Source organism: Mesitornis unicolor, unplaced genomic scaffold (assembly GCF_000695765.1).
Source record: "Mesitornis unicolor isolate BGI_N332 unplaced genomic scaffold, ASM69576v1 scaffold40625, whole genome shotgun sequence".
Taxonomy (NCBI): Eukaryota; Metazoa; Chordata; class Aves; order Mesitornithiformes; family Mesitornithidae; genus Mesitornis; species Mesitornis unicolor.
In genome coordinates, this window is record NW_010184206.1 from 40423 (window position 1) to 52153 (window position 11731).

The window sequence follows — 11731 nt, forward strand, 5'->3', positions numbered from 1 at the left end:
TCTTTTAAGATACAGGAAAACAAAAGTAATAAAACTTATGGAAAATACCTTTGAAATTTTGATTATTGACAACCATAGTATTTGATGTAAGCAACTGGAATATGGATGAGTGTTCACTTTATTATTTAAATGAACTGCTATCCATGTATTCTGCATTCACATATATGAGATTAAATTTAATTACCAGATTTGGAATTTAAAACAGATTTTATTCCAGAACTTGCTGTTAAGACATCTGGAAGTAGAAGGGTGGGTTTTGTTTTCTTTGGAGCACTAAGGCATGTTTGACTGCTTAGTCTGTGTATTCCTGTGGAACAAATAGAGAAGAGTACACAAACAGGTGCTGGGGATTGGTACTACTCTAATATGCATTTGACCTAGTGAAAAGAATATTAAACTTGTAGAGAATTCAGCACAGAATGGTGAGAATAGCTTAGGACTTAAGAAATCACAAATTTTGAGTCTAGCTGGCTGACATCAGAAATGTGTGGAATAATAAGAGCAAGAAGTTTATTAAGATTAAGATTGAAAATTAAGTTGTCTGTATCTGGAGTTGCTCAAATATTTGAGTTTGGAATGGACATAGATCTTCATGCTTCAGGGATACAGCCAACCTCTTGCTCTCTGGAAGCTGGATGAAACTGTTTGTGGCATCAGATTATTCAATAGGAGTCTCCTGAGCCATTTTTGCTTCTTTGTTAAAGTGCAGATGGTGATGACTGGAAGAGGTGATCCCTGTATGCCAGCTGAAATGCACCACTGGAAGTTCCGGTGGCACGGTTTTTTTTTCCTGCATGTTTTTGCTAAAGGAAGCAGGGGCTACACAAGATGGAAAGAAACGCATTAAGTCCAGACGTGTTTAACATTTCAAGTCTCTCTTTAAATTACATGTTTTAAGAGAGAGAAAGCTTCTCTTTTGTTTTGTCAAGCTATTATCCTCCAATTCATGGTAAATCTGATAACTTCTCTGCAGTCCAGAGTTCAGCACTAGTTCAAACCTTTAAACTTGAAGGACAGTCTTAATAGTTCAGACACTTTTCCTGGATATTTTTGGTATGTGTTGTCCTACGCAGAGTTGTAGAAAGTGTCTGATTTGCTCTTGAAATGTCTTCTGTTGAACCCAGGGTTGGCCAAGCTGATGCTGAGCGAAGGCAAGACATTGTATTGAGTGGGGCTCATATCAAGGAAGAACACTGTATCTTTCGAAGTGAGAGGAACAACAACGGTGAAGGTAAAAAACTACTTCTCCTAGCAAAGTGTTAGTGAATCTTTTACTCACTTGATAGTTGGCCTGGTAATAGATGTGTTTGAAAGTCTCTCTTGTGTCAAGAAAACCATCAGCTTTGACTTGCTGTTTTTGTGAGTCTTGGAGGGGAAAAAAATTTTTATCAAATAAAATTTAAACAAAGTAATAGCTTCAGTGTAAGAGTTAAGTTCTGATCCTGATTAACTACAAACATGAAGATTCAAACAGAAAAAATAATAATAATTTCCAACTGCAATATGAAGATGTCAGTAGTATTGATTTTTCTTGTGGGGCTTTATTTCTCTTTTAACCAGCATGGTACCAAGGAGTGATTGACTTGTATCTTTTTTTCTTAAGTTAGTAGGAAGACAGGCAGAAAGTGAGATGCCTTTAGGGTTTGCACGCTTCTGTCTACATACAGTGCTCTCGGAAGTCTCATTTGTCTGTTTTCTTCATAGTTATTGTTACTCTGGAGCCTTGTGAGCGATCGGAAACCTACGTTAATGGCAAGAGGGTTGTACAGCCCGTGCAGTTGCGCTCAGGTAAGAGCTTTTAGAAGGGATATTTCTGTAGACTCTCCATCTAAGAATTGTCCATACGTGACATTTGCTAGGTGCTGCTGAGGGACAGCAGTGTTACCTTTTTGCAGTGTAGCTGTTAAACAGAAGTTGGTACCATTCTTGGCAGCAGTTCGTTTTCGTTCATTCTTTGCTGTGCTGGCTGTAAGTGTACTTAAATATTCACTGCCACGCAGCATCCTGCTTGTCCTTGTGCTTACCCTGATATTATTCAAATACATTCTTGCCCAAGCCCATTGCCCTTGGCAGTCTCAGTGAGACAGAGCAGACAGACTGCCAGTTGCTGATGGAAAATTCCCAGTTTCCTGGCAAAGCCAAGATATGACCCTCTGCAGGAATACAAGAACCTCTCTCTGCTCTCATTAGATTTCCCACGCAATCCCTTGCATTCCTTTAGAAAGGCACATGGGGGAAGAATTGGAAAGGAGGTAGCAACTTCCCTATATTTTGGGTTTAACCTGTGATGCTTTCTGTGTCCCTCCCCCGTTTTTCCACTGGTTAAAAAACCAAACCAAACAAAAAAACCAACCTCAAACCAAAATAGCACCAAATCAAAAAATATACCTCAGAATTATTTACATCAAGTTATAAGTGAGTATTTTCATGTAACCTAGTATACTGTCTCCAGCATGTCTGGACAGTGAAGGAAGAAGTTTTTGCTGTTCTGTGCCTGCATATGGATCATCTCAAATACCATAACTTAATCATTTAGAAATTGCATTATTTAAAAAAAAAAGTAGATCTTCTTCCTTTTCTTCTGCATCTAGATAACTTAGTTACTGGAATAATATCGACATGGTCTCTGACATCTTTAAGAGCCTGTGTTTTACTAATATATTGATAAAGACAATTTTGATTACTTTGGAGGTCTATTTACTAGAATGCCTTTTCAAAATTTTAACTACATTAATATGTTCTCTGGAAAAGCAGAGGTATTCTACTGTCTTCTGTCACACAAATGTCTCGGGCTTTGTGGCTGTCTGGTATCTCTAGGATTTAGCTGAAAGACTTAACAGTATTAAGTATTTTCAGCTCTTTTGACATTAGCATAAGAGTAGTTGTAAAAGCCTTCCATAAATCCCCATTTGTAATACATATAAATGGCATTTTAAAGAATACTAAGCATCATGCATTTCAGTATTCAAAGTTAAGCTTCAAAGTGGCTTTTGCCTATGTTTTGGTACAGTCACTGGAGGAGAGGAATGGGATTTAGTGATGTGTTTTATTTACTGCAACTGTTGGTCAATCTCCAAGTTTGTCCTTTAATTTAACTTCTGTAACTGTTTTCAGGAAATCGTATCATCATGGGTAAAAATCACGTCTTCAGATTCAACCATCCAGAGCAAGCACGGGCAGAAAGAGAGAAGACACCGTCAGCTGAGACTCCCTCGGAGCCAGTTGACTGGACATTTGCTCAGAGGGAGCTTCTGGAGAAGCAGGGCATTGACATGAAGCAGGAGATGGAGAAAAGGTAACAAAATAACTCCAAATTTCTACCTGAAACAAGGAGGAATCAGCTGTTAGGTTAGGCCTAGGTTCTGTAGCTGTTAGGCCTAGGTTCTGTAGCTGTTAGGCCTAGGTTCTGTAGCTGTTAGGCCTAGGTTCTGCCATATATCACCTCTGCTACCTATTGTGGAAGTTCAGAAAGATTCCTCATTATTTTACTTAAGAGTTTTGGTGTCCTAGCTCCTTGAAAAATCACAGCTAAGCACCTGCCATGCCCTATAGACCTTTTAGTGAAGGACTGAACTCCGCCTTATAGGAAGTTTCACTTTTATGGTTCTATAATAGACAACAGTACCTTTTAAGTGGAATGACTTTTGTCAGTGTAATTCAGTGTGCTGTGTGTGTAGAGTAACACCAACATGAAAATAATGACCTCTTTGGCTACTTCTGTTCTTTTGTTCATCTGCAGATTACAAGAGATGGAGATTTTGTATAAGAAAGAGAAGGAGGAAGCTGATCTCTTGTTGGAGCAGCAAAGGCTGGTATGTGTCCTTTCTTAAGATTAACTATACCTTTGGCAAACAGTAATTCCTGTCCTTGCTTATCTGAAAGTTTAGGAAACCTGCTTGGGTTGTCTGCACAATGCAGTTCTCCCTTTGCTTTCAAATACTTTGTGTCTACAGTGAATTACTATCAGTGTGGGTGAGCTCCTTCATGTTAATTCAGAGTTTGTAATTGACAATGAAGAGGCTTTAATCAGTTCCTGTTGGGAAAGGTTGGATTTTTTTTCTCAGCTTAACCAGAAAGAAGGGCATTTCAATGCTCTGCGATTTTTGAAGTTCCTTTCCAGTAGTCTAAACAGCTACTTCTTGAGGTGTTTGCCTTTATTTTTGTCTTGGATCACCAGAACATACTAATTTTGTGCTGCCAAAGAGATTCCTAGACCATTGATACACTAGGTTTATTTTTTATGAATGATGTCTGAAAATGTTGCTGCATTGTGCATGTTTTAACCCTTCTCCCTTCCCTGCATGGAGTTCCTTGTAAGGGTCTTAATGGTACACATGGCGATGGTGGGGTTATGCCTAGGGAGCAGTGTGTGAAGGGAATGTCCACTCATTCAGAGCAATGGGAATTCCACCATTACACCTGTTTCTTAAATAGAAAGCCTGATAAATTAAGTCTGATACAGACTTAATACAAATAGAAATGCACCATTTGCAGTCTTCAAGCACCCTGTGAATTTTAAAAGCAAGGCAAAGCCCAGGAATGTTACCTGGATTTCCTTATGAAACCTGAGTCTCCTGATTCTGCTTTAGCTGCATTGGGTTGTCTTTTAGGCAGAATGCAAATGTAGCTGTGCCTGAATTCTAGTAAGAATTTCAAAATTCGTTTGTTTGTAGTACTAGTTTGAGACCACTGAAAACTGTGGGTTAAATGCATGCTGGATTCTAAATTGTAAAGCTCTTCCCCTTCTCCCAGAAGCAGAATGGAACAAAGTACGGTGGCTTACATAGGTAGAAGCTACATCACTTTTCACATTTACGTTATACGCTTAAAGACTCTTTGATCTCTAATTATTTCATCACTAGGGACTAATTTCTTGGATGGAGAGGAGTGGCTGCAGACTTTGAACCAAAGCAAAACTTAGTTCAGAAAAGCAGTTAAGATATGACTAACGTAATGTTTCATCTGCAATTTTATAGTTAAACTTTGTGTAGCTGAAAGTAGTATGGCAAAAATCAGTTCAATGTGAAAAGAAAAATAGTCTTAGTATTGAATAAGTTTTGGCTCTGTGTCAAAGGAGATGCAAGTAATGGAATTCCCTCCCTTAAATTTTAGCTGACAGGCATAAGGTCAGCTATCATATGAATTAAAGATGCGAGAATTGGCTGGCTGGGGAGCTATTTAAAATAAGGCTGCATGTATAAGTGTTGTAAAGGGAATTTGCCTGTATACATAAGATTAAGGGAAGGATCTTTAGGTACTGGGTTGTTTAATAGTGTAACAAAGTTGCTGATTTCTTTAAGCTTGTTTTGGTTTTGCTGATGTCAATTAGTGGACAAAGATGGAAGACTGTCCTGTGTGCATTACCCATGTAGTTGCTGCAGGACACCCTTCCTAGTTGTGAGGGGTTGTACCAGATGAGGTCATTGGTCTGTGAAGCAGTATCCTGCTTATTGCAGTGCTTAATAAGAATATTTCAGGTGACAGAAAAACTTCTTGACACATCTCGTCATTTCTGTGCCACCGTATGCAGAGTCTGGAATGGACAGGATGAATGCATTCATACAGCAGTAATTGAATAATGATTGGGAAATCTGGGAATGCATTTCAGCTTGCGTACCTTTAAAGTATTTACATTGCTGCAATATCCAGCTGCAAAATCAGGTTCTCTATTTTACTGCTCTGTAAGATTTGTATTGAAATATAAATATTCCTGTTCTAAATTACAGTATAATCTTGGATATACGAAGCTGGTTAATCCTGTTTTCCAGATTTCTTTGATTTTATGCTGAGATTCCAACCAAGTTGGTATTTATTTGTTAGATGTGCTGTACAAAAAAGATAAATAGTAGCTCTTGTCCCCCGAGATCTGCAATTAATATATGTTTGCCTTGTTACTATTACTAAGGAATAGAAATAATCATTCTCAGTTTTGCAAATTGAATATGAAAATTTGTTAAGTAGAGCTAAAATTATCTTCCTGGTTTTCTTGGTCATAATGCCTTAGCAGTGACCACTTGACATTAGAATGTGGGTATGTATTAATTGGTCTGGTTAACCGCTGGGTGCACACAGGGCAATGACCATGTAGTGGCTCTTAATCAGCTTTTTGTACACAAGACATGGTTTACCCATAAGTAGTAATATGGTTATTTTGTAACCTATAAGAATCATCTTGCGGAACTTGGGACTTAATGTTTGAGTAGCTTGTGTCTAGCCTTTCTGGACGTAACCCTGAATGCACCAATTGTAGTGTCTTCCTCCAGGGTATCTCTTGTTTCCACTGCAATATGCATCTAACAGTTTGTTAGATGCTGTTTCCTTAGGCCACAAATTTTGTCAGCTGTAAACTCAGAAAGAGTTTGTTGTCTCTAGACCAGTGTTTGGCTTATATTTTAACTTAAACTAGGAGAAGTTGATTCTCTAGTGCTGTTCTTAAATATTTAAAAATACATAAGGTCACAAGAAGCTCAAATAATGAGACTCTTAGGCTATGGAGCTTGTTGACCATAGGGCAGAACAATATTTCTTTTACTCCCTTTCATTATTCCCAAAACAAATTATGTTGTATCCCTCATTCTTCATGGTCTTCTACCCGAAGTCTTAAGTCTAGGAACCTGTGGTTTGGAGGTAACAACCTGGGTTTCCTTTGGTTTTGGAATTACTGGCTGTCACTGTTCCTGATTTCTCATGTGTTAAAATTCTCTATGTGAAAAACAGGGACGTGAGGTAGAGGTTCATTGGAGATCAACTCCTGTGTTTTAATGAAGAAGTTTGGATCGCAATAATACCTAGGATATCTTATTTGTTCAAGAGATGCCTTAAATTAATAATCCTTTAAAGAAAAGTAGTCTGACTTTAATTCCTGGTTGCAGTGAGCAATAATGGATATCCTCAACTTCTGGTGGCAGTATACCTGAACAAACATTCCTAGCATATGGAAACCTGAAGCACTGCTCATTAAAAATCATTTAGCAAAAGGTGGAAAACTTGTAATGAAGAAGCAAAATATGCATAACTCTTAGCAAGTATGTGGAAGCTCTAGGGTTTGAGAAGAGGACAAATGAAGGATATCAAATAGTGAATTTGTTTAAAAACAATTAAAAAACCAGTCATTGCTGCTTCATTCTTCTGAAACTCATTCTTCGGCCAGACAAGACTGTTAATGGTTTTTTTGTTTAAACTAAGCAACATGGTGACAAATGGGGAAAAACAAACCCAAACCACCACCCACCTCTGAAACTCTGATTCTGGATATCCTTTTAGCTTGTAGCAAGTCTTGGAGTATGAACCACTGTCTTCACCTGTCATAGTGGCACTTACAGCCCTTTTAACATTGAACCTTTCGGCTGCTTCTGTTTCATTTTTCTTATCGTCTAACACTTCTCTGGCTGCTATTGTAGTGAAGTGGATTCTAAACTTGAGCATCCCTGCAACCACGTGCAACGTTACTAACCAGTGTTAACCCGACTTACTCTGGCTGCTCATGACCTCTTCTATGATGGCTGTTGTGTTCACCTACCTGGGGAGGATTTGCTGAAAGAAGCAACAGCAGTCACCAAGGCAAATGTGTGTGGCGGGGATTTGCATGTCTTTGTAGCATGTGTGAAGTGCAGTTTACACTTGGTTTTTTTTATTTTTTTTTTTAATCAGGAACTTGGTTTCAGTTGTTCTGTTTAAAGATTTTTGGAAGGGGAGGGAAGAAGTTAGATAATCTGCTATTTTGAGATGACAGGACTTTTAAATATAATGTTAATCTTAATTTAGTGAAGAGCTCCAATTTTGACAATCCGTGACTCTCAAAGAGACAGCGTAATGTCCTAACACTCAGTCTTCAGGGACTTCCTTATCACTTGTTCTATTTTGATTTTTTGATTTATTTTTCTTTGCCTGCTACTTCTTATTTAGCTTTTCCGTTTTCTTACAATTTTAATTTTCGTTATTTTGGGGCCACTTCTTGATTTTTGTTTTTCCAAAGGATGCAGACTCTGATAGTGGGGATGATTCGGACAAGAGATCGTGTGAGGAGAGTTGGAGACTGATCACTTCCCTGAGAGAGAAGCTGCCCCCCAGCAAGCTCCAAACCATTGTAAAAAAGTGTGGCCTCCCCAGCAGTGGGAAGAAACGAGAGCCTATTAAAATGTACCAGATACCCCAACGCCGACGCCTTAGCAAAGACTCCAAATGGGTTACCATCTCAGACTTAAAGATTCAGGCCGTGAAAGAGATATGCTATGAGGTAGCGCTCAATGACTTCAGGCACACTAGGCAGGAGATTGAGGCTTTGGCCATTGTTAAAATGAAAGAGCTTTGTGCCATGTATGGGAAAAAGGATCCAAATGAGCGTGAATCGTGGCGAGCTGTGGCTCGGGATGTCTGGGATACGGTGGGAGTTGGAGATGAGAAAATTGAAGATGTTATGGCCAATGGTAAAGGGATAACTGATGTGGATGACCTTAAGGTGCATATAGACAAGTTGGAAGATATTCTACAAGAAGTAAAGAAGCAGAACAACATGAAGGATGAAGAGATAAAAGTTCTCAGAAATAAGATGCTAAAAATGGAGAAGGTTTTACCTCTTATAGGATCTCCAGAGAAAGCTCAGTCAACCGTTGCTAATGCTAAGTCTCCAAACTCTGCCAGTGTGGTGGATGTGGACAAGAAGCCCACGGATGACTTAAAAAGAAGTGAGAATGATGAACTCGCTAAAGAGGAGCGTGTTTCTCAGTTAATGGCAGGTGATCCGGCTTTCAGACGTGGGCGACTACGTTGGATGAGGCAAGAGCAGATTAGATTTAAAAATCTGCAGCAGCAGGAAATAGCAAAACAGCTTCGCCGCCAAAACATGCCTCACCGATTCATTCCGCCTGAAAATCGCAAGCCCCGGTTTCCTTTCAAAAGCAATCCCAAACACAGGAACTCGTGGAGCCCAGGCACCCATATAATTATCACTGAGGATGAAGTTATTGAGGTCAGAATTCCAAAAGAAGAGGAAAAGAGCAAAGATGAAAACAAAGAAAAAGAGAGTAAAGCTGCTTCTAAAGACCCGCAGCAGCTGTGGAATCTGTATGGCCCTCAGAGGAATCAAGATAATATCCAAATTAACAGGCAGCAGCTAAACGCACCGCCACAGCCTAGCAATCAGCAGCAGCCATCGCCTCAGTTGCGCTGGAGAAGCAATTCTCTCAATAACGGCTCTCAGAAAAGCTTGCGGCGCCAGACATCGGGCTCATCCGAATCGCTGCACTCGTACAGCGGGCAGCAGAACCCAGACCTGCAGACTTTCCAGCAAAAACGCCACATCCACCAGCACCGCCAGCCGTACTGCAATCACAGCAACGGGGGCGGTGCAGAAGGCAATGCGGCCAATCTGCACCCCAAACAGACTGACCGGCCTAACCACTATAACCAGTTTGTGACGCCCCCACGGATGAGGCGCCAGTTCTCAGCACCTAACCTCAAAGCGGGCAGAGAAACCACAGTATGATTAGTTGGGCCAGAGTAGTCTGGGGGAGGAGGGAAACGGGGGCAATTCTGGCTCGTCATTAAGAAACAGCCAGGATTGGCTTTGCTTATGTCTTGGATTTTGTTTGGCCAGGTAGAGCTTGAGTAATTCGACATAAAAGCGCGAGGTACTGGCCCTGCAGCCCATTCAGTTTGCATGTGACTCTTGTTGCAGTGTTAACAACTTTGATTGGAAGAACATTCGGAAGAATTGTAAAAACTTTTGTTATAGACTAGAAGACGTGGAGGGAGGGAGGGAGGTGGAGGGGAGAACTTCCCTGCTAGCTCATTTACCAGGGTGTTTCTGTGTGTCTTGGAGTATTTTTCTAATGCTGAAAATATTGTCTGGAACTCACAAAGTGCTACCTTCCTCCTGTGTTTTATGTAGACAATCAAAAGAGGAATTTAGTTTATAGCATTGAATGTTTCTTGTGACCTTTTTCTTAGCAATAAGGACACTGACCATCTATTTTTAAATGGATCTGGCTCTTCAGAACAGTATTTTCCATTCCTAACTGAAATTCTTAATAATAATAATCTATAAACCAAAAGTTGTTGGCTGACAAGATATGTGGCTTTTTTATCACAGAGAAGTTAAGAAGAGCTATTGGGTCACATCAGACCTACTCGCTGAGTAGGAGATGTTTTTTCTTCCGCTTAAGTTCACAATTATTGGTATGAAATTGCTGGGACAGTTAAACCTGCCTGAATGGAATTTTATGTCAGAATATATATATATTGATGAAGCAATACGTTGGAAATAAGCTTTTTCTAATTCCCATTGTATCTCTAAATATAATAGTTTTTAAGTAGTATACAGAGATTGTGGAATGGAACGAGGGTTTTTTGACACTTTGGTGCAGGAAGAAGCCTCAAAAAGCTAAATCATTTTATTTTATGTTTTCAGCATTCTCGGGCATCAGCCTGAGAGATGCTCTTGAAATAGTTACTCTCATGAAGAGTTATAGATCACTACTTTGAATTGACTGAATCCTTCTCAAAGATAGGAGAATTGAACTGTTTCATCTTAATGATACCTCATGTTAGTGCCTCTGGTCTTGAATTAAACCCCTGTTTCAAGACTTGTTTAATAAAGGAGAAGGGTCACTTTGAGGAGAAAAATGAGGTTAATTTTTCTTCTCCCCACACTCAAAATGCAAATGGATTTTTTTAATAGCTATTTTGATCTGAAGAGGTCTATACTTGCAGGTGATTCGCCATAAAACAAATGCTTGCAATCTCTACTTGAGATTGTTTTAAACAAACTACAGAAAAAAACTATTAATTGAGGAATAGGCTTTATGAGCTTGGGGTTTTATCTCAGTTGGAGAGTCCCAGTTTTGATTATACACGTTCTTCTTTCTGAGTCTCTTAAGGTGCGAAACAAAATTGTGCCTTCCAAAAGTCTGTGGACTTAAGTATAAGCCAATCTAAGCTTTGAGGACTTTGCTTTTAAATTTAACTTGAATGCAATTTTAAAATGGGCTACTGTACTGCATTTGGTAATACAGGTCCACTTTGCAGTGCATCTGTACAGTTAAACGATTTGTGCTGTTTTGCACAAGTCTTTAATTTACTTGAGGTTGCTTATTTTTTGATGAAACGTAGGCCCTACTGGTAACTGTTACTTCTGCGTGTTTCAGCATAGCTGTAGACGAGTAGGACGTGCCCTCAAGCTTACTTTCCATCTTATTTTTGTTTCCTGTCCTACTTTCCCCCCACTCAACTGTGCATGGTGTAGGTTGCAACACATGGTAAGTGGCAGCCATGCACCATTTACAGATTGGTTATTGATTGTCAACTCTGAAGTCTCTGCACATGTGTATCTGAAAGGAAACTGGCCCTCTGATATAGGAGATAAAAAGTCAAGCCTCTCCCTCTCCTGAAAGACTCAGCTGGTCACATCACTTGGGACACTTTATTTTTCTTATGGCAGGTTTAATTTTGTGTCCAAATATGGCTTTGTAACTTGCATTTGTCTCATGCTTTGGCCTACTTGAATGAAGGAAATAAAGCACCATGTCCAAAAGTGTCTTGATTCTTGAAGAAATGAAGCCTTGTAGATTAGCAATACTTTTCTTTGAGCTTGAGTTGGAATTGCAAAATGAGTTTTGGGCTGCAAATAAGATTTTGCTGTTGCCTTTACTTTAGAATCCTGTTTTAGTAGTGCATTGCACTTTGTTTTTGCGCATGTTAAGAGTAATGAGTTCTTTCATATCTTCAAAAAGGC

At 39.4% G+C, this 11731-nt stretch overlaps 1 protein-coding gene across 1 annotated transcript in view; it reads left to right on the forward strand.

Annotated features, from left to right (window-relative positions):
• Positions 1-9484, forward strand: part of KIF1B (kinesin family member 1B) — a 44479-nt gene extending 34995 nt beyond the window's left edge. The window contains exons 16-20 of the mRNA XM_010184391.1: positions 1125-1231; positions 1705-1788; positions 3115-3295; positions 3740-3812; positions 7976-9484. Of these exons, the coding sequence (XP_010182693.1) occupies positions 1125-1231; positions 1705-1788; positions 3115-3295; positions 3740-3812; positions 7976-9484 (1954 nt within the window). The remainder of the gene's footprint in view (positions 1-1124; positions 1232-1704; positions 1789-3114; positions 3296-3739; positions 3813-7975) is intronic.
• Positions 9485-11731: the final 2247 nt, after the last annotated feature.